This window comes from Accipiter gentilis, chromosome 31 (genome assembly GCF_929443795.1).
Source record: "Accipiter gentilis chromosome 31, bAccGen1.1, whole genome shotgun sequence".
Lineage (NCBI taxonomy): Eukaryota > Metazoa > Chordata > Aves > Accipitriformes > Accipitridae > Astur > Astur gentilis.
This window is the reverse complement of record NC_064910.1, coordinates 9,814,330-9,838,267: the sequence shown is the minus strand read 5'-3', so window position 1 is coordinate 9,838,267 and position 23,938 is coordinate 9,814,330. Positions and strand designations below refer to the sequence as shown.

The window sequence follows — 23,938 nt, the reverse complement described above, 5'->3', positions numbered from 1 at the left end:
AACATTAGCTTTTTTTAAACTGTGCCCCAAAGAAATGTTCCATGTCACAGACAAAGGAAGAGTCACCACTCTTTATCCAGAAAACAAGTTTCTATTGTCATCATAAGGATGTTATAATGATGAGTCGCTAAAAGAGCATCTACATTACCTTCTCACAATGACTCCTGTTTTTTCTGAAAATCTTGAGGTTTTAAATAGATATTTTTGAAAGCAACTCGGAAATGAATCACTGGTAAGGCCTTCAGGGGAAGTAGCATAAACCCTCTGCAAACAGTCTGGAAGGCAGGGTCAGTTGTATATTCCTGTGGACTATGCCATCTTTGTCACAGAGAATGTAACCTTTCCCTTGACTGCAAGCCTTTTTGAAGGGATCCCTAACATTTCTTCCCCCTGTGGCACTTCCAGCCTCAGTCTAAGAGGATTCCTTTTCCCTCAGGGCCACAATTATTCACATACAATTCATCTGAGGTTATCTTTGCTGTAGGTAGGTGTCTGGTAGCAACTGTCTTTTTCCTGACTGTTAAAGAAACAGTGAGATATTAATATTCATACTGAAGTCTAATCATTATTACAACAAAGTTATTGACATCTGCAAAGCTTTGCTCTACAAAATTGGCTTGAACATTCAACTGAACACCCATTGAATAGATAACTTAAGAAAATTATTTTACTTCCTAGGTTTCACCCACAAGATGAAAAGCACTGATGAAAACTGATAAGAAAATATACCTGCAGTTTGATCTCTAGAGAAGCTCCACATGATTTTCCCTCAGAAGTGCTGCAGATTAAGAAAAAAGTGATAGAGCTAAGGGCTAAGTTTGGAAGTACACAGCAGGGAAGTCCTCCTTGTACATGTTGATGATCTCACTCTTAAAATAGAAGAGATGGAAATCAATGTAATCGTCTTTCTTTTTGCTCAATCAACTACCATCTTGCCGAGTTGCCTTGACAGAATAGCTCAACTTTTAATAATAATTTAGGGGAGAAAATCTCAAAGTTCCTGTCCTGCTGAGAAATATAGCATATGTAGATTCTTGCAAGAATACTCCCTTTTTTCTCCCAGAATACTGTTCTAAATTCTGTACATGATTTTCACACATTCCTCTCCCTTTGAGAGTTCAGTTATATGACAGGAATCAGACTGAAGATGGTCCCTTCCTTCCTCTTCCTCTGCCACAGGTAATTTCCAGCTATTGTTTATGTTCAGCTGTTTGTGTACCCATGCTCCAGCAGTTCACAGGCTACATGAAAAACTGCTTACTTAAAAATAAATTAATTAATTTTTTAAATTATTATTTTTAATTCCAAAAAGTGTTTTACAAATGGGGGGAAAAGTAGCTCTTCAATAAGTTCTGCCACTGGAGAGACAAGTTATCATACAGCACCATAGCTTGTAGGTTTGTGAGGAGGACTTCCCATCTTCATTGTAAATTTGAGACTGCAAGTTCATTTCTGCTCTCTCATGTAAGTTTGGACAAACTCCAAAGTAACAGTGCAGAAATGGAACTTTTGGACAAAAGTTTGCTACATTTGAGTGCCTAATGTTAATCTCCTATATTGATAATTAGGTTTGAGAACAGAAGTAAAACTCAGAAGTGCTTAGCTAGTTCAGATTTAGTTTCAGTGGGATGTACTGTCCACAAGCATATCTGAAACAACATCTATTTCTATTCAAAGGTTTAAATATAGCTTTAAGCAGACTTGAGTCCTTAAAACTTCAGGTACCTAAATTTTATATTTCATCATTGTTTTATTTATCATTGCCCTTACAGATTATAGGTAGTTTTCTTCAGCTGTAACCAAGAAATATCTCTATGCCATACACTTGTTAACTATCCTAATAAAACCATCTACTATCAAAGAGATACAGTATGCATTTTTTAAATTGTTATCTTGGTGCATCTTTCCATCTTGGAGCCATAAGATATCCTGAACTCAAAGTTAAGGGATAAGTAAACTAGTCATGTTTTCACTGTGCCATAATAATCTTCCAAGAAACACTGGTTCCTTCTATTATTATTTTTTCCTTCTTCGTACCTGAAGCAGGTCCAATCAAATACGTTCTTAATTATTATTCCACATACATTTCCAGCACCCCAAAATGCTACTTACAAGCTAATTCAGAGGGCCAAAGAGCAAAAAGACTTTGAAAAGTAAGCATCCTCACCATTGTCCCCATTGCTTTTGAACAGAGTACCCATTCCTAGAGTATACATAAATGCAAGCCAGAGGACTGTAAGCAGAATAGATCTTCCGATAAATCATTCCCTGGACAAGTCATTTTGGTACGCACTCGGGGAAAAGGCAAGATAATTAGCTATTTATTAGTTCAAGAATGGAGCAGGTACTCCCATTGCTTGACATTCAGTGCTTCCATGAAATATGACCAATACATTTCACACTCTTTGAATATGTGGCCAAGTTGTTCCCTGCACATAATTTGTTCTGGTTTTACTTGCCAGATTTCCCATTGCCAGGGGGCGTAGGAGTCTCTGACCACCCAGCATTTGACACATTGCACTAATTTACATTCTCCCATATACATACGCAAATACAAAAAAATCAGGCTGAATGACCACCTTTCAAATTCAGGAGCTTTTGTTTCAAAAATACAAAACATACGTGCAGTACATTTACTAGATTCTTACATGACCACTGTACACAGCAGCCTTTGAATGTCATTGTGAACAAGAGAAAGTCATTGCTTCAAAGAGGTTAGTATAAGAGTTTTAAGTAAATTAAGATATTAACAGGTCCTCCATTTCCAAGTTGTATTCAGAAAAAATTCAGTCTAGTTTACAAAGAGGAATACTGTGCTGAATTCTAACTTGAAGTTGCACAAGCAGCCACAGTAACCCATACCTCCATAGCTACATAAACATCCAGCTTGTTCTAAATCTGAATATGTTGCTGCAGAAGTGAAAAATGTCCTGGAATTAAGAAGACCACAACTGACCAACTGTTACTTTTTGCTAAGTTCACTGTTGTCACACTATATCACAGACTCTTTCAGTTCCTCCTGCCTTTACACATGCAGTACAGCTATGTATAACTTCCTCAAAATTATACTTCAAGGCTAAAGATTGTTGATAACTCAGTGAAAGAAAAGTAACCACTGAAGGGATGGTGAATTTCAAATTAATATACTGATAGTATGTGATGACTCTCATTAACTCCACATTATGACGCTCTGTATATTCAGTTGACTCTTGAAACATTAATTCAGGAATTTTCTTGACAATAGCTTTGCTTCATACTTATTTTTTTCCTAAGATGGCTATTTTACCATTCAAGATCTACCAGAAATTTGTGGTAGACAACACAGAGCATAGTATTTCTTGTAGGTTTGTTCTTCTCTTGAAGAGACACAAAAAAGTCATCTGAAACTGAGCTATAGCTGAAAACAGAACTAAATCAGCCATCAAAACAACTTATTCCAGTGGTACTATTGTTTTTTTCAAAAGCTAGTATTGATGCCAAGACCAGCAGTCCAGATAAAAATCTTTGTTAGCAAGTCACTTACCATATTTATTGATGATACAGGACCAATGCTGTTGACATAAATGTCAACATCAATAACTGTTGGTTTTACTGTGAAGAAAAAAAAAATTAATATTATTTTGCAGAAAACATAAGTAATCACTTTAAATATTTTCTTCCCCAACAACTGTAAGATCTAGAACTGTAAATTCTTCAAGTAGAACTACTGAGAAATATGGATTGCGTATTTTTCAGGAAGACAAGTTCTTTCCTCCTACCCAACAAAAATTGTTGTAAATTACAGTCTATACCACTTTACCATCATGATCCTGATTTACCTCAGCAGCAATTTGTTAAAGAAACTCAGTGCTAAGCACAGTGGCTCAAAGTCAAAACCTATGATGACTGACATGAAACTAGAAATAAATGCAACATATCACTTTTTCCCATTGCCTCAACACACAGGTCCTTTAGCATGTTTGTTCCACACCAAAAGATCTTTCCAGATTTTCTCATCTCATCAGCACTGAAATCATCCTTACTTAGAGTAAAATCACTAGGAAATCCATTTAGCTCAACCTAAGCAACTCTTCTCCTTTCAATTCAGACTTATTCCCTTCAGCCCACATTGCCTTTGCGCTCAATTCATCAAAAGGTTTTTGAATTTGATTTGGTTTAGTCAATGCAAGTTTCTCATAAGATCTTCCATGTTTTCACATTTCCAGGATTTAATAAGCCAGGACAAGCTCTGTACTCCTTTCTTTAGCTGAGGCCACTAGGATTTATCTTCCTTTTAGCATCTTTGGTGCCAGTGTACCTGCTTGTATTGGGTTTGCGTGGCAATGTTTTGATAATGGGGGTTTAGAGGAGTGGCTTCTGAGAAGCTGCTGGAAGCTTCCCCCATGTCCAACAGAGCCAATGCCAGCCGGCTCCAAGATGGACCGACTGCTGGCCAAGGCTGAGCCCATCAGTGATAGTGGTAGTGCCTCTGGGATAACATATTTAAGATGGCAAAAAAGTTGCAGGAGACATGGAAACAGCAGCCAGAGAGGGGAGTGAGAACATGTAAGAGCCCCAGCCCTGCAGCCCCCCAGGTCAGTGCAGAAGGAGGGGAGGAGATGCTCCAGGTGCCGGAGCAGAGATTCCCCTGCAGCCCGTGGGGAAGACCCTGGTGAGGCAGGCTGTCCCCCTGCAGCCCAGGGAGGACCCCACGCTGGAGCAGGCGAATGCCCTAAGGAGGCTGTGACCTGTGGCCCTGTGGAGAGAGGAGCCCACGCTGGAGCAGGTTTGCTGCAGGACTGGTGACCCCGTGGGGGACCCACGCTGGAGCAGTCTGGGCCTGAGGGACTGCAGCCTGTGGGAAGGACCCCACGCTGGAGCAGGGGAAGAGTGTGAGGAGTCCTGCGGCTGAGGAGGAATGAGCGGCAGAGACAACAGGGGATGAACTGACCACAACCCCCATTCCCATCCCCCTGCACTGGCGGGGGGCGTAGCTAGAGAATTCAGGAGTGAAGCTGTGCCCGGGGAAGAAGGGAGGGGTGGAGGGAAGGTGTTTTAAGATTTCTTTTTATTTCTCATTACCCTACTCTGGTTTGATTGGCAATAAATTAAGTTAATTTTCCCTAAGTTGAGACTGTTTTACCCGTGACAGTAATTGGTTGAGTGATGTCTTCCTGTCCTTATCTCGAGTCGTGAGCCCTTTGTTATATTTCCTCTCCCCTGTCCTGCTGAGGGGGCTAGTGATAGAGTGGCTTTGGTGGGCACCTGGCATCCAGCCAGGGTCAACCCACCACACCGCTGAACATTATTCACATAGCTCTTACTGGCAACGTAAGCTAACTCTAAAATAATGCCACTCTTACACTGAAAGGCGTGTTGGGTTTTTTTTACTTACATTGCTCTCCTTCCGATCCACAGGGTATACATTAACCTCTAAACTGAGATCTAAATTGGTATTTTACTTTCTCCAGGGTTAGCTCACCCAAAACTAAGTATAAATCCTGTTCGAACCTGGATAGTCAGAACTGATGCAAACTTGACCCTAGTAGGCCAACAGCTTCTGTTAGACATTTCCCTTTCCCATAGAGGCGCCTTCCCCTCTCCATGGTCTTCAAAAATGTCCAGAGAGCAATTCAAACCACTGAAGTTTGGGAACTATGCTGAACTTGGGACTTTCTTGTGCCAAGCCCCTTAGAATGAAGAAGTGCAGGTACATCAGCCACTGAAAACTCAGAGAGCTTTCCTTGGGGAAGCTACTGAGCAGAGAAGTGAGGAACAGTTAAATACCACAGTTTTGTGGGAAGCTTATCTCAGGTGGATAACAGTTAATCTGTCTAAAGCTTAAGAAGCCATCTGGCACAAAGCTGAAGATAGACAGGAATCTTCATGTGTAAATACGAATAATTTTTGCCTGCATCCCCCAAATTTCAGACTAATAAAGAGATGCCGAGGAGTTTTAAAGTACCTGAAAAGATACATGGTTCTTTAAAAATAGGCAGGTTGGCTTGTCATGTAAGACTTTGGTGTGTACCAAACCTTAGGAAGACTAGATCTATTGTTGCAAAACAGGCATTAATCTGAGTACAAACAGTGGTTAAAGATGATAACCATTCTCTCTAATTCATTAAGTACCACACACTTCTTTGACTGCATATGGTCAGAACATCCAGGATTATTTAAGGTCATGGTTTCAAATTGTCTGAAGTACTGGATTATAAACTTGGATCTTCCCTTCAGCAAAATAAAACCTGAACTCAGCTGAACAAGCACAACTGATTAATGCAACTCTAATTGTACCCAGCTAATAACTGAATAGGAGTCTAGCAGCTTCTGGTAATGAGACTTGCCTCAAAATGCAGTAATAAATGTCATTATATAGGAATTGGTAATAGCGGGGAACTACAGCTAGCTCTTTTACCAAGACAGCTTACATGGAATAAAGGGCTCTGATCTTTCTAGGGTTTATGCACACATCTAGCTGGAAGTTCAACACTAAGGAGTTCTGGTGAACATTAATGGGACGAGACTTAGTGATGCAAATTGGCATGCAATTGAATCTTGGCAGGATCAGGGACAAAGTTCAGGACTAGAACACAGTGCTTGGAATTCATTTTTGTTTAATCATTACAGTTAAGTATATAAATAGATTATGAGATGATAATTTCTCCTGAATGTGCTGGGTCAAATTCTCTTCCAGCGCAAAAAAATGAAGCACTGCCTGTTAATGCTAAAGAGAATTTGGTCTTACTCACAGTAAAGTTTTAATCTTACAACAGAAGAAAACTAAGCAGCAGCCACTTCTTATTGTCAAATTAAATCAGCATCTAGCCTCACATATTCCCAGTGAAATTCAAATTAAAAATAATAATAATAAAAAAATACAAGTAAGCTATTATATCACTACAACAACAACAAAGACTGGAAGTTCCTTTGAATGATATTTTGTTTTCCTAGGCGGAGGCAGAAAATACAATTGTAATACAATTGTATGGTAAATATGTGTTCAGGTTTTGAAAGAAAAGACAGAAAAGTACAGTTCGTGTTGCACATGGTCTCTCATGGACATAAACAGATATAAACTGGGAGAACCATCAAGTATAAATTTTATATTTGTTATCATAGGATTTTAATTCAAAATACCAATCATAATGAGGCAAAGATTTTAAGATTACTTCTTCCAAAATGCATTATGAAAAAGAAAATAACTGAGTCTTAAAGTTATCACGTCTTATTAGAAAGAACTCACCCTCTACCAGTCTTCAAAATAAACTAAGTTTCATGGAAGACATAAATAGTTCCATCACCAACTATTTCAAGGCCTGCTCACTTTTTCTGTCTACTACATGCATTTGTGAACACTCAGTTCATGGTCTGATGTAAGCCATGCATGGAGTTGCTGACCTGCAGAAGGAGCCTTTTTTCTTGCACTAAGACAGCCCTCATAGTCTTGATTGAACAACAGAAGTGTTAGCACCTCACTAAAAGTTGGCAACAAGATGACAAATGGATACTCAGCTCCAGTACCATTTTGATATCGGCATCAGCCCAAAATAGTTCTAAAGAGCTGTCAGAAACTTAGCAAAATTACTGGCAGAATGATGTGTATATCACATGCAGGAGAGCAATTAAAGGTTGTCAAGAAATGTACGGCCTTCTCAAAGTTCTCTGAAATACTCTTTAATATATGGTAGTTAACTTTCCCTAAAAGACAATGTAAGCACATCCGAGTAACTGCAGTGTTATGCTGCTACACAGTGCTATCTAAGGTTAGCTAACTGCTTATCACAATAATTTCATCTTCAGACATGTTGGTTTTAATTGAGGAAGGGATTTATCAAGCCAATCAAAATATCTGTAAACAAAACTAAGGTCATGCCAATATTTAGCTAATAGTCCCCATCTGATCCAAATGCCATGTCTTTGAGACAGATGGAGTGTTTATATTCCAGTCAGCCTTCTGACTATCACATTGCAAAGACACATCTGAGTGAAATTTGTCTACAAACTTTAGACAGTTCAAAAGTTGCCTAGCCACAGCAGTCGTGAGTTCAACGCTGCCTGCAAAGATCACTTAAGAAGCCAGGTGAACACTTTGCATAAAGCTAGGTCAGATATGTCTGGACAACAAAACACAGAAACAGCTGGAATAACGCCATGATCACAAATACCCACGCAGGCCAGCTATAGGATTTGTGTAGTCCTGCTTTATAGATTTACACTGGTGAAATAAACAGTATCTGAGCTTGAATCCCATTAAACTCTGTGAAGACTTTACTCCTGGATATATGCAAGCTGATCATGTGCGTAAAAAACTCGACAGATGTATCAGGAGAATTTTAAAAGACTGTGGAGGAAATGAACAAAGGGAGCGTTATACAATTTCACAAGTCACGTAGGGAAAAAATCTGCAATAAGTTCCTGACATTTTATTATGCTTATTTAGTACTTTAAACTAACCTGTCCTTTTAAAATGTCTCTTAATTTTTGATAGATCTACGCTATTCAGAATTGATGCTTATTTCATGAATTAAACCACTTCGCTTCCTACAGAAAGCTTCCTGCACATCTGAGGTCTGTTCAAATAGCATTTATGTTCCTGCACAAATCATAAATATTTAGAATTATTTTTTAAGGTTTAATATTTAGAAATATTTTTATGGGAAGCTCATTCAAACATGAGTAGAACTAGCTGAGCTATTAAAAATATTAAAATAAAATGAAAATTATTTTTTATTGAGAGTTAACCTTTCTTACATTGTTCAAGCAACTCCCAGGTCTAAATTAATTCTGGTTTTACCCAAAACAGCAGTGGTAAAAATGTTGTGGATCAATATACACATATTTATAGAAGCAAAGCTATTAGCACTAGATTTTTAGAAGGCATGCAACCACATAACACACACAATGAGCTCTGTTCCAGAAATAATACACAGCCACTTAAACTCTGCCTAAGTTCCACAAGACTTCTGAACGCAAAAGACTAACAAGATTGGCTCTACAGTAATGAGATATTTTTTGAAATTACTCTATAATGATATTTTACATTATCTCATTAGCACATAAATTGCTATTTTTAAATTGGGATAAAGCTGTAATAAATCATTACACAGTTATCGGTAACCATAGTAGTAGTGATTACAGTGTTAATGTTTACTTTGCGTTAGTGATGATGACTATTAATATTTTCCTACATGACCTGATAAGCAACATCTAATTACCTGTTTGTTCCTGTAAAACAAACAGCTATGCTAACAAGTCACTTCTCAGGGATAATTGTGGTCAGCTAAAACTTCTATATTTTAGGACAAATTACCACATTCAAAGAAAGACATAGTAACAGGAAGTGTTGAGTCACCATCCCTGGAGGTATTTAAAAGACATGTAGATGTGGCGCTTAGGGACATGTTTTAGTGGTGGACTTGGCAGTGTTAGGTTTACAGTTTAACTTGATGACCTTAAAGTTCTTTTCCAACCTAAACGATTCTATGATGCTATTCTATGATTCTGCAAAGATATCAGTCAGGAAAATAAAAAAGACCCATTCTTCCTGCATAGAAGAGAATGGGCTTGAACAACAGATAGAGGTCAAAGCTCTCCACTTTCAACAGCCAGAGAAACCCTGACAGAATGGTCATCCCTATGTTTTAGGATCAAACTACCAAAACAGGACTGCAAATGAAAACCAAAAGGATAATCAAAAATTGGGTGCAGACTTGAAAGAAAGTTTAGATGACAGCAATACCAGGCTGAGAACAGTCTTCTGAACAGGGTATTTTATTCACGTGCTAGGTTTTGTTGCCATTCTACCCAGGAGCGTGAATGACAGCATGCATATAAATGGACTCCCTCAATTAACTACAAATCACTTTTATTCTTCATAACCCACCATCACCACCAATTAACTTTCAGCACTTTTATCTTTCATTTACCTTTCCCTAATGCACAAACTGTAATTTTTCCAGTATTATGTTGTTTGGGAATGAAAACTGTAGAGCATAATGATTAGGCTGGTTTTACAATCAACCCCTAAAGTTTCCAGTTCTGTTTTACTTATATTCATAGGAGGGGAGAGTTCCTATGTGATATCATAAGAGTGAACAATAATAGAATTTGTTCCTGCAAAGTCCAGCAAGCTAGCAATCAAGGTCTGGATGAACAATAGCAGTCATAAGAAAACCACACAATTACAAAAGAGAGCAACAATATTTTAAAACAGTATGTGCATAAACTTTTCCTTGTTTAAAGATGACAGAATAATTTATTAGTTTGTGCCACAACCTCAAAATGGCAACTGTACCACTGTACATCTGCCCAATTTACAAATACTTGTTCAGAACCCTCTTTAATAAAAAAACATGAGAGACTTCTAAATACACTTCTACACTTGGAAGAGCCAGCATAGTCTAGGTAATCACAGAAGGAAGGAGAGAGAAGAAAGGGATTTTCTTATGTAATTAATATCTCAGACTTTTTCTGACTTTTACCTAATTTTCAATCCATTGCATCCCAAAACTCTGTATGCTATACTCCCAACCTCCTCTCAGATTTCTTAGGTAAACTTACGGAAGAGAAGAGAAAATAAGAACTAGCAGCTGCTACATATAGTTTTGGGTCTGACAGTTAAGATGAAGAATCTGGCAAACATTAACAGTCAACCAAGCTTTCCTACCTACAATGCCGCTCAAGAAAAATACTCAGTCTGAGTTTGTATAAAGCCATTTCAGCAAGTAATCACTGTCAGGAAATAAAACTCTAAATAAGAGTTATCTGTGTAAATGAATTATTTACAATCACAAAGAGAAGGTTGTATTGTAAGGGACCTTGCTGTTAAGTACTCATGTAAAAGGCCTCTCTCTCCAACCCAAAAGCAGTATTGTCAACCCAAGAGACTACAGGCAAGACATAAGTATTGGGAAGATACAAGTGGCTCATTAGAAATGACACAAAAGAGCAGTTTTATCTGCAAAGAGCTGTATTACTTGGGTTAAGTTATGAGATTAGTTTCAGAAAAACAAAGTGTTTGAATACTGAAATATTTCTATATATTGAAGTACCGTAAGCACAAAGAAAAGTGTTGCTTTCCAGCATTTGATTTAAATTAGGTATTCTAAAAAAATGAAACAAAAAAGAAAAAAAAAATCAAACCTGTTAAATAATTGAAAAAATAAACCTGCGTTCTTTTTTTTTTTTAAGCAGAAACATTAAATTGGAGGACTTCAGGATCACTGCATTGGAACAAAATTTCTCTACGTATTCTTTTAGTATGACACATTAAGAGTTTTACCTGAGAGAAGGATGAGTAAAAAGTAGGGTGTTTCCCCTGACAGTTGAGAAGCTGTGAACCAAACCAGGTCAGAAATTCCCCTTTACTCAGCTCCATGGTTAAGCAATTAGAAAAGCAGAATGTTAGGCATGAAAAAACTCACTGTCAAAAGCCTATCCTAATCAGAAATGTTCCCATGCAAGATTTTGAAAAAGCCTATCTTTGATGCACTATGCTGGCACCAGACAAGGATTAGGTGCAACCAACCTATTTATTTGTGCCATGTTTTAAAACTCAGACATGGATCACAGTTTTCAAAATCTGAAACTGGGCCCTTAGAGTGGCCGTAGTTTACCCCTCACTTACTAGCCTTGCCACTAATTTTCTAGAAACATTCATGGCAAAGTCTGCAGATGAAAGCATCAGTTACTGAAGATGCTAGAGAATTAGAACTCCTGCAGACAATCAAGAAATCTCTTCTATCCTCCCACCTAGAACAGAGGTTGTTCTCATTTGCATTGAATAGCAACCCCTTCCTCAGGAATATTGTTCTCCTCGCATAGGTTTGCTTACACATTATGCATGGGAGATGACTGCAACTAAAATAGTCTTCATATTTACTGTCTTACTCATGGAAATGGACAGTTAATGGATTTCCAGTTTGGTGGCTGAATCAGAACAAAAGTCTTCTGTTAAAAAGACAAGCCACTTTCCCAAAAAAAGAAAAATGGAAGTATCAGTGAGAACAGTTAAAACATTTCTGATTTTTTTTTTTAATGATCATTTGCAGCTCCTGAGCTCTTACTATATTCAGCTCTGTTTCCTAGCTGAGTCTTAGCCACAGCACTCCTCATCCTCACCAATGGGTTATCCAAGTTTCTTTTTCCATATAAACCTAAATTAGACTAATCTCCACAATCTTCTGCAGTGCCCAATACTACGGAAGTTGGATCCAGGACTACAGCTTTCCCCGCCTGAGTGCTGCCATAAATACAAACAGAGGTTACTCCCTCTTTCCTTCCCACTGTGTAGTACCTTTACACAATGGTTAGCTCTCCAGGTGCAACTGTCTATAATCAATCCTTAAGTGACAACTGTCTCTCTCACTGCTTCCTGTTATGATGTCTGAAACTGTCTCTTGTAGTCTAGCACAAAAAAAGACTTACAGCAGAAACTAGTAATTTGACCTTGCATGACAGTTTACAGCTTTCTCTGCACTATGATCTGGGAAATATTCTGATCTGTGAGGCAATAAGCAACCCTCTGTCACCACATATGGGGAAACCTTGCTGGAGCTAATTTAAAGAGTATCAGGTGTGGCAATCAGCAGCTAGCAAAAATAACTTGACAGCCACAGTGGTAATAGCCTGTGGTGCACTTCAGGGTTCATTTCTGCGTGGCATGCTAGGAAGGCAGGTCAGACAGAAGAAAGGTTGTGATACTGCTTCAGAACTCAAGGTTTTCATTAGGATTGTGCTTGAAACTGCACATCTTTAAAAAGCAACAGAATAAAAGTTGTGCCCACTCACCCAACAGGTCTGCTCCTTGCATACACTGAGAAACTGCTTAATATGGTTACAGTGAGAACTTTCAACAGCTTAAAAAGAGAACTGCTGTTAAACACTACCAAGCCAGCACAGTAAAACAAGTCAGACAGAACTTACTCTTCTGTGTTTGCTGACACAAACGAGCCCACCTATTTCTATCAGCTACACTTGCACAAACCTACTCAAGGTACTGAGAGCTGCAGAGCTGTTTGTGAGACTGCTCTCATCTTCAGAAATTTGGCTAATGGTTATAAAGATACTTGGGGAGCAAAGAAAACCAGCTTGACTCCTAAGACAGCTAGAACTGGTGGAATCAGAACATCCATGATATATAGGCATTAAATTAGGGGGTGTATGTATGTGTGTATATGCTTGTATATACACATACAAGCATATACACTTACATACTTCAAAGTGAATTTATTTGGGCTTATAAATACCCAATAAATATAGGGGACCACTAGCAGCTGTGGGGATCAAATAAATCTAGAGGATCCAACAGGAATCCAAGAGTTACTGCAGGATAATAAAAAATGGAGGGAAAAGCAAGCATTAGTGGTGGAAGCACCTCAGAACACAAGCTGGCAAATTGCTTCTGTGCAATTCAGAGCCTTCCCTAATATAATGATGCAATTGAGAACCAGAAAACGCAAACATGCAATACAAATTATCTTGCTACTCTTTTCTACCCTTTCAGGGAATAATATCAGTAAAATCAGTATTACCCATGCTTGTTCTGTCTCTCCCATAATGCTCTTGCCTCAAGACTGATTTAACGTCAGGTTAACTTTTTTTTTTAAAGTAAGAAGGCAGGCAGCTTAGAAACCAGGTGACAGAAAGTATAGGAAAAATAAATGAATACAATAAACTACCACATTTATACAAGGCTTCTATTGCATTAAATATGGAATTCGGCCTTTTCAGTTCTGGCTAACCATTACAAGAATTATCAGTTGAAAAACCTGCTGTCAGCTAAGTAACTCTGAGGCACAGGAAGTTCTGTCTTGTAACTTTCTATTCCTTTATTTGGGTTTTTATCTTGTTTTAGCTTTATTTCTAATATTTATGATCACACTCTTCTTTCAAGTTCCCTGGGTAGTCTGAGTACACTAGAGTGTAGTCCCTTTTAGTTGGCTTTTCTTTTACCAGCATTATTTTGCTCCAGCCTCTGAACTAGAAATTAATAGAAAGTATTACACTTTCCCTGGTAGAGTATAAATAACTGCAAATACTGGTGCAGCCTTAAATGCAGTGGAAATAACGTCTATGTTTTTTTCCTATGATTTTTTTATGCATTTTTAAAAAATGCTAAAAAAAAATTTATCACTTTCCTAACACCACTTTTTCACATTACGAACACAATGGGGAAAGGTAGCGGACAGCAGTTCTGTCTGTACCTTACAAGAGTGTGTAACTCCTTATTCTAGTCCTGTTGTGATCTGCGGAAGGTATTTCAGGAGCTGGGGAAAAGGGCAGGTAATCACAGGAAGGCTGGAGACCACCTGGTCAGACTGCAGGTTGTGTGTTTTAGAATATCCTTCGCACTGAAATTAGAGTGCTGAGGTAACTGACTGCTTGTTAGAGATGTTGACGGAACGGTTTTGGTCTCTAAAAATTACTGGTGAAATAAAATGTTTTCTTTCACATTAGCAGGTTGAGTTAAAGAGGGAAGCTTGGCGTTTAGCTCAGCTTATGAACTAATCTCAACATTATTATTGCCTTGTTGTCACTGAAATTTTGGCCCACATTAGTTATTGCTTCTTAATGAACAAGAAGAAAAAAATTATTTTCTTTGAGGTAAGCAAACCGGCTACCTACCAAAAGACAACTCTTAAGACTTACTGCTCTTCATGCTCAAATGAGTACTGCAGCTCTGAGCCTGGTCTAGGGTGAGATTTTTTTCCTGCTGCTACTAATGGCACATTTCAGAAACCTCTCACATACTAACCTTTTTGATGGGTAAGGTGACTTTCACAATGAAAGAAAAAGATGGCATATTATCTTCCACATGTAAAGCTCACTCAGGGAATGTGACTGGCAAAATTTTCACTTTGGAAGAATACACTGTTATAAACTTTGTGTCTGTTTAAGGCAACCTACATTCCATATGAAGGTAAGTATGAAATAATGTACGGCAATAAAGGTAGCTTTTATTTTCCAGGACTCCATTGTGGACTAAGCTGTCCATTAAGGAAGGTGAAAGTGAAGGTTTCATTAAAATAAACTGACTTTGAAAGAAATATGTTTTGTCATGTGCTATTTAATTTACCTGTGGTTTGCTGCTTTTTTTTTTTTTTAATGGAACTTAAATTTTAAATCAGTTAATCAAAAATAGAGCAATGGCAAAATCCTGGAAACAAATTCCAGAGTATCTGCCTATGGAAAAGATTTTAAGACCTTCATGGTTCAGAACAGGTTTACTTGTTATATGGGACTGGTGCCTTTCATACCATGCAACAGACACACAATTCTCAGCCCTATAATTGTAGCTGGTCAAAAGTAGGTGGAAAAGATGCTTTGTCTCTGTAAAACACCTTTCTTTTTGATCTAATCAGTACACCAGTATAAGCTGTTCAGTGTGAGGTGCTTTCTTTGCTTTTTTTTTATTAAATTCCAAAAGGTGTATATGTTCTGTGGTATAATGGAAAGCTGCCAGATGCCACCATTAAAATGAAAACCCTTGCAAGCTGTGATATTTATGGAGACAAGAACTCTGCCAAGTGTACGGCCACAGGGGATGCAGTCAGACATTCCTCTACTGGTAGGACACTGCTTTGTTTCCAAAGACCAAAGGCCCCTTTTAGCTAGACAGGTCCTGTTAAGGTGTTACATTGCTGATAGCCTATTGCCACAGGGTAACTATTTTGCTAATACTTAGGTTGTTCAATCCACTCTTTCAAAATCCTGGCTTGGAGCCTTTCAGGTGATGCCTATACTGCTGAGCGTAAATTGAGCATGCGATCTGACTGACAGTCATTTATATGAAAGCCCAGGCCAAGTATAGCCCAGCATAAGAAAAAAAAGAAAGGAAAGAGCAAGTCCTGGCCTTGCATCTTAGCACTGACCTACACACATCTTACAGTGGTTTAGATGGTCTGGTTGGGGGAGGAGGAAGGAGGGTGGCTGAGTGTCTGTTCGCAGGAGTTCACTCACTGATGGCTATCGTCCTGACATAGAAGTGACATGATCACTGACGAACTCAGCGTCCATAGTACAGCAAGTGGCACTCAGAATATGCCTAGACAGTGCCAGGTAGTACCTGGACATACCTGAGCTAGCCAAAACATCAGCTACCCCGGGAAGGACAAGAGACCCTAGAAAAGTCACTGCCTGGGCCAGCATGCACTTCTCCCCATAGCCTTTGGCTTGCAAAAGTGCGTTCCCAAGCGATCTAAAAATTGCAATCCTAACCTTTGGAAGTGCAAAGAAGTCAGCATTTCCCTAGCCTTTTCTGACTGCATTCAGAAAGAAGACCATTTCTTCAGGAGCATTGCTAAAGTTATCCACTGTTAGAAATAGTGGCTTTGCAATAACGGATTGAAAAACTGAGTAGAGAGTGATGCGGCATGAAACAGTGAGCATCCCGTCCTGTGGGACAGCCAATTTGCTTACAGGCAGCACTAAACAAATGTAAAGGTCCTAATGAGTAGCTGACTGCATGTTAGTCCTGAATTTAACCCTCAGTATCTTTTATTAGCTGCACTTCTGCTTGATTCTGAGAATTACTTCTCCGTTCTCCACTGGTTCATTCCACGCTTTTTCTTATTGTATTGCTCTATGTTACCCGGTCCACTACTTTTTTTCCTAGTGCTTTAACTGATATGTATTAATACTGGGACCTTCAGGGCAGGAATACAGTTCAGTTGCCAAGACAAGTCAACCATCTAGCTTGGAGGATAACCTTCTCCTAGACAGAAATGAAGATGTGCTTGCGTGTAAGGCACCAGCCAGCAGTTCAGGGAAGTTAGATATAATGCCCGATTCTCTTAACATTACCTTTGTGCTCTCCTTGACAAATACAGCAGCTCCTCAGCTTCAAAAGGGCAATGTTACTTATCTGCATCAAAGGTAGAAGAGGAGGGAAGAGGGACCAGGGAAAGAAGCAGAGGCGAACTAACTTCTCTAGTGTCTGAACAACACTCAGCTCAAGTTCTGAAATAGCCAGATTCCTATCAGAGAGAAAAAACGGCCTAGGACTGAGAGGCTTGATAGAAATAGATGTAGTTGAGAACTGTAAAATTTCTGTTTGGTACAATATATGAGGAGCTGTACAATTTAACTCCTTTCTCTAAATCAGGATTTATGAAAGTTTGTGGAGACACAAAAGGAATTATTTTGGTAACAATGATTTTCCAGTGCTGCAAGATATGTCTGACTTCTACTGATTTTATGGCAACTGACATGCGGACTTTGAGTGATTACTTTGCCCCACATAGGCATAACATAATTTACTCTGCCTGAAGACAGCGATCTGAGGACACGGTGTACAAAGTAAAATAAAAAATTTGTCTGAGAATGTCTTCCAGATGTTGATATGGGTGGGGAACTGCATTAAAGCACTTCTCCATCAGATATTAAAGATCAGCTAAATCCAGTATGACAAACTGAGTAAAGAGAGAGAGATAAATGTCACTCGGTGTTAAAAACAGACACATCTATCAAATGTGATCTTTGTAAATACTACAGAAAATCGAAGTAATAGCTATGGAAAAAAACACTCAAACAAAACCCCACGTTCATACCACAGCACAGTTTCTTTTCTGGAACTGTTGTTTTAATGTGTAGCTCTGAGACACTAATAATTGTAATGGTCAATACATAGTGATGGCTCTTACTTAGCTCTAAACTGACCCAAAGGGATCACCTAGAAAGTATATCAGTACATGTGCCATCAGCAAACAAGTTTCATCAGCAGCAAACATCAGCATAAGTTTCACTTAAAATCAGTGTTAGGAATTCTCTTTCCAATCTCTGCAAAAATGTAGTAAAAGCAAATTACATTAGGTGGTTGTTTTGAGCATTCCCCATTCCCAGTTCATCGTGAAGTATATGCAAGGTACAGTAAATGTAAATGACAAATTGTGTCAGATTTCTGTCATATAAATTTGCTGTGAACAAACTGAGCATCAATTGTGCTATAGCTATTCTGACCTAAGGATGCAAACAGGGCATAACCACGAAAGGTAAAAAACCACTGGTCTGAAACACACAACCTCATTATACAAATAAAAAAAAAAAAAAAAAAAAAAAAAAGGAAAAGAAGATAGCTCAAAATGGTTATATGCAGGTATCTATTAGCTCTTACCTAAATTTTATACCTATATGTAGTAGTACTGCCCACAAGACACTTCCATTCCATCAGATTTCTTTTGGAGATAAGATGCCTGCTAGTTTGGGGAAGAAAATCTCTAGAGTTGTCCTATACACAGGCAAATGGCGTTCCTCAGGAGTCGGTATTGGGACCAGCGCCGTTTAACATCTTTGTCAGTGACATGGACAGCAGGATAGAGTGCACCTTCAGCAAGTTTGCTGACGACACAAAGCCATGTGGTGTGGTCAACACGCTTGGAGGGAAAGGATGCCATCCAGAGGGACCCTGGCAGGCTTGACAGGTGGGGCCATGCGAACCTCGTGAATTTCAACAAGGCCAAGTGCCAGGTCCTGCACATGAGTTGGGGCAATCCCAAGCACAAATACAGGCTGGGCAATGAGTGAACTGAGGGAAGCCCTGCAGAGAAGGACTTGGGGGTATTAGTGGAGAAAAACCAAGTACGAGCCAGCAATGTGTGCTCGCAGGCCAGAAAGCCAATTGCATTCTGGGCTGCATCAAAAGAAGTGTGGCCAGCCTGTCGAGAGAGGCAATTCTGTCCCTCTACTCCACTCTCATGAGACCCCACCCCACCTGGAGTACTGCATTCAGCTCTGGGGCCCCCAATGTAAGGAGGACATGGACCTGCTCAAGCAGGTCCAGAGGAGGGCCACGAAGGTGATCAGGGGGCTGGAGCACCTCTCCTATGAGGACAGGCTGAGAGAGTTGAGGTTGTTCAGCCTGGAGAAGAGAAGGCTCCAGGGAGACCTTAGAGCAGCCTTCCAGAACCTAAAGGGGGACCTGCAGGAAAGATGGGGAGGGACTCATCAACAGGGAGTGTAGTGATAGGATGAGGGGTAATGGTTTTAAACTTAAAGAGGGTAGATTTAGATTAAATATTAGGAAAAAATTCTTCACTGTGAGGGTTGTGAGGCACTGGAGCAGGTTGCCCAGAGAGGCTGTGGATGGCCCATCCCTGGCAGTGTTCAAGGCCAGGTTGGATGGGGCTTGGAGCAACCTGGTCTAGTGGAAGGTGTCCCTGCCCATGGCAGGCAGGCTGGAACTAGGTGATCTTTAAGGTCCCTTCCAACCCAAACCATTTGATGATTCTATGATTCTAAATCCTAGTGCTGCTTTCTCAACATTAAGGAACATAACTTTCGTGATCACATTTTGAAGGGAGTAGATGCACATTTTTCTCTTGCTGTGTCCTACTTTTCGTTTTTAGTATGCTGGATTTTTGATTGCTTCTTAGACCATGAGTTTTTCATACGCATGGATTGGATGACAAAAGAGACAAGTATGTTCCTAACTCTGCCAAAGACCTGCTGAATACTTTAGAGCTAGCCCTTCCATATCTCTACACAACCTCTGTACAAGCAAACCAGCATTTAGCATCCTAAGCCTAGCATTTTTTAAATGTTGACTTGGAAATAAACTTCAGCCAAAAAACCTCTTAGTTTCCACTTTCCCAGGCGTTTGTGCACACTAACCAAAATGTAACATAATGTCTTTTCTGTACCCATAGAAGCTTCTCCTCACTTGTGCAGAAAGGAGTACTTACTTCCAATATCTGGCCGTAGCTTTTTGTCATACTCTCTCAACAGCTTGTTCAGTATGAGAGTCACATCTGTGTCTTGTGTTTTTGGAGCTAAAACCCATTTTTGGTTAGTTGTTCCATCTTCATATTCATCCTCTTCAACCTTTCTAGAACTGCAATAACAAATCAAACAAATACATGTTATTTTACATAACCAAATTCTGAATTTACTTTCTGGGTAAATCTCCACACTCATCTGAAGAAGTTTTAGGTATCTCCCTTGGCTTTGCATCTCCCCAGCCTTAGGCTGTTTTTGCAACAGGATGCTCCCATTAACAGTTGTTGAGTACGTGTGGATGGGTCATGACTGAGAATTGTTTAGAAATTGTCTTCTGCCAGTCTCTCAAAAAAATTATGCTCTGGGAGTTAATACAGCTATCAGAGTAGTATTGTATATCCTGTATTTTAACCAACCTATCCCCAACTAGTTAGTTTACAATATACTCTTATGAAGAGTGAACATCTGCAGTATTATTTTATTAATACATCAGGACAACTGATTCATCTCTTGCACAAAGGCTAATAAGAGTATTAAAAATTCAGATCTTTTAATACTTCCTGATCATTTTATCCTATTAATAAATTATTATATTCTCAGTGCCTGAATTTCAGAGTTTAATGTATTACAAGGCTTAGAATTAAGAGCTTGCTCCTTGAATTTAAGATGGATTATCAGCAGCACACAAATACATTGCATAAATTAATCTGAATTTCCCTCCAGTTTTAATGACATTAAAAAAAAAAAAAAACCACCAGTATTACACCAAGAGTTGCGACTTCTTTTCTTAATAGGTGGATTATTTTTATTTTAAGAGTAAGCTGATACAATTGTGGTGAAACTGCAGTTTGCCCAGAAATCACAGCTACAGCTGTCTTCAGACAAGACTAATTCCATTTGTGTGGCTTTTTGTGCACAAACAGTAAAATGTTGATTTGAAGTATCTTTTGGTATCTTAGAAACCAAATCTGTTTGATACCTATCACTGGAGAAAAATCTATGACAGTTAAACTGAGATGAAGTTATCAGGAGAAAAAGATAACCTCAGTGGTGGAACCTACAGCAGTAATCATGTGTTGCTTCGACCTGCAATTGCCCTGGTGATAAGATACCATTTCACAATCTTTTTACACAAATGTCAATAATTATGCAAGGTGCAAAGCAACGGAGAATCAGAGGCACCAGCGTTGCTTATTCACAGGATGCACTACACACATCAGAGCAACCTTCTTTCTCTCTCTCCTTCTCCTTCTCTCTATAGTGACGCTAGTGTCTTTTAAAATGTCTCAGATGTCCAGAAGACTTTATAGAAACCCTATAGTAACAGAACAAAAAAAAAATAAAAATACAAGTATAAAAATTTAATCACAGAGCATCATCAACCCTCAACACTGCTCGTAGACCACCATTTGAACATTTAATGAAACTTTTAATTGAAAATGCTCTACAGCCAATACGTCCCTAAGGATTAGCCATGAATCACTTAACATCACCACAGAAATTGTGAGTGCTCTAGGTACAATTTCTATATAAAAATAATTTTGAAACCTAGCCCCTGAGCATTTTCTACAGGGAGAGCTCATACAACCAAGTTGCAGAAGTAGAAAAAACTTAGGGGAAATTTTTAATAGACAAACAACCATTCCTTCTCTGTTAGTGAGTTGTATTTTTCAAAAACTTGATCTTTCTTCTACAATTCACGCTATGAGCATTAAAAAACCCTAAGAGGATTTTTTTGTTGGTTTGGGGTTTTTTTTCTCCCCCAGATTCATGACAAGCCCTGTTTTAATACTGCAGTTACAAAACCATTCTCAAAGGAGGCACCGTCTCCAACCATACACAGTTGATATTTCAAAGCTGAAACTCTACAGTGGTGCTGAATTGCCGGTAGGAAAGCAGCACAAATCATACATCTTTTTCTGCTACATCCAGCACAACTTTACTGGAGGCATTCAGACTGCACATGGAAATGAGAACCGAGTTCGGGTAGCATCATGATCCCCTTTCAAGGAGCCACTCCTTTAAAAAACAGTCACTAACAAGAGTCTAAAGCACTGGCAAACCTTTTAAAGCCACTCACTCTAGCAGCTCGTTTCCTGTAGAGTACCTCCAAACCATGTAAATTCCTACCTACCTTCTAGATTAAGATTGGGGCTGGGAGCAGATTCACAGTGGATCAGACTAACACCCTAGGCACGTATTTTTCAAGGTGTTTTGTTTTCTTCCTTAATAGTTTGTTACTTCACTTCCCTTGCTTGCCTCTACACAGTTAAGCTCCTTGAAGGCACCCGAGGTTGCCTTTTCACCTGTAGCCTTACTGGTGACTGCCAATTCCCAGCATATTCCTGCTATCCACAGAAACAACCACAGGATGATATCAGGCCATTCTCAAAGTGGGGAGGAAGAAAGGCTGCGCACCTTCCCCAAACTCCTCAGGGGCCACTAGTTTTGATCCTATGAGGAGACAGAGAGGAGGCAGTGCACAAACCGCACAGGAGGAAGGCTGGAGAACCCTGAGCGGCTGTGGGGAAAGGGTTTAGTTCCTGCAACACGTGTGTCCCGGGACCTCCTCGGGGCGCCGGCACGAAGCAGCCTCTAGTTCCCGTGGGGACGCGGGGGGGATGCCGCTCGGGAGCGGGGCCGGCTGCCGAGAAGGAGATCGTGGTCAACACATGGGGAAGGGAAGGGCTGGGCCTCCGAGCACGGCGGCAGCCCGGTTCGCGGCAGACCCCGCGGCGGGGAAGCTGAGGCGAGCCCTTCGCCTGGGTTATGCGCGGAGGGGCCCTTCCCAGTACCCCGGGCAACCGCGGCGACCGAAGGCGAACCGGGTCCAACAGGTCACAGCCGCAGCTAGCGGCCGTCCCCCTCTGGCCCCTCACCGCCCGCCATTACCGGAGCCCCGCCATTAGCGGAGACCCTTCCCGCCCCCCAGGCGGGTGCCAGGGGTTCCCCCTCCCGGCCCGCCTCCACGCCCGCCGGGCCGAGGCGGTGTAGGGCAGCCGCCGCCCCCGCCGCAGGCAGCGGGGCAGCCCCCAGCACCCCCAGCCGGTGCCGGCGGCTGGGCTGACGCTTCCCGCGGCTGCCCTCTCCCTCCTCACGCCGGCCCCGTCCGCGGGGCCCCCGGGGGTGGGGCGCGGAGGGAAGTCGAGACCGCCGGCCGCTCCGCGCCGTGAGGGGAGCCCGGGCAGCGCCGGCGGCGCCCCGCCGGGGGCCGGACCCTGACTGCCGCCGGAGCGGGAAAACTTTCTGCCGGGCCGGCTGGGGACAGAGCCCTCGCGGGCGACCTGCGGCTTCCCGGCGGGGGCCGGCAGGGACAGCGGCGGCAGCGGGACTGCAGCTGACCGGGGAGCCAGGCGGGTCCCGGGGAGGGAAGCGAGGGAAGGCACGTTTGGGAATAAAGCCCCGGCACGGCGCGGAGGAGGGGGGAAGAGCCCGCTGTCCTTCCCGGGCGCCGAGTATGTTGCAAACTCCGGCGAGCGGGACTCCAGCCCGCAAGCCCCGGTACGAGGAGAGAGGAGAGGGGGTGGGGGGAGACGAGGGGGGTGCAGACTTACCAGGCGTGAAACACTGAGAGGAGGAAGAAAACCGGCAGGAGCTTAGCGGACATGATCTGGGCAGCGCTGGCCAGGTGAGAGGTGCGGCAGGATGAAGGAAATGTTGCAGGATGTTCACATGAAAGGGAGAACGAGGCAATGAGGTGAAGCTCTTAGCCTCTCTTCCTCTGGATTCTCAGTTTTATACCCTGAAGAAAATACCCCCTTTCACACAGCTCCAGGAAGGGAGGGGGGGAGGCGAAAAGGAGAAGAAAAAAAAAAAAAAAAAAAAAGAAGTGGGAAGAGGGGGAAATCCCCAGCGGAGAGGCTGCCAAGGCCAGGTATTAATCAGGCTCCACGGGCTGACAGGTGTTCAGCGGGCACCGAGCTGCGGCGCTTCCCCCTTCCCGGCAATCAGCTGCCGGGAGCAGCGGCGCGGCCTCTCCCGCTCCCCCGGCTGGCTCTGGCCGTGTCCCCCCACCCCCCCACCCCCCCCTTCAAACCCCGGGCTGTGCACGGCGCGGCGGAGCCCGGGCCCCGCCGGGCCGCGGGCGCCGCGGGGCGGGGTGGGCCGGGCCGGGCGGAGGGCGGGCTGGGGCTGGGGCTGGAGGAAGGGGCGCACCTCGCCCCACCCCGCGGAGCGCCTGGCCCGCGGCCAGCCCCGCAGCGCGGCACCGGAGCGCTGCCGGGGGCCGGCCCGCATCGGGGAG

General features: G+C 41.5%; 1 protein-coding gene across 1 annotated transcript in view; it reads right to left on the bottom strand.

The window, feature by feature from the left end:
- The window catches only part of GABRG3 (gamma-aminobutyric acid type A receptor subunit gamma3), a 331,516-nt gene that overhangs the window by 307,165 nt on the left and 413 nt on the right, over nucleotides 1-23,938 (bottom strand). Inside the window, exons 2-4 of the mRNA XM_049834265.1 lie at nucleotides 23,250-23,315; nucleotides 19,662-19,810; nucleotides 3,524-3,591 (exon numbers count right to left, since the gene is read on the bottom strand). Of these exons, the coding sequence (XP_049690222.1) occupies nucleotides 3,524-3,591; nucleotides 19,662-19,810; nucleotides 23,250-23,315 (283 nt within the window). The remainder of the gene's footprint in view (nucleotides 1-3,523; nucleotides 3,592-19,661; nucleotides 19,811-23,249; nucleotides 23,316-23,938) is intronic.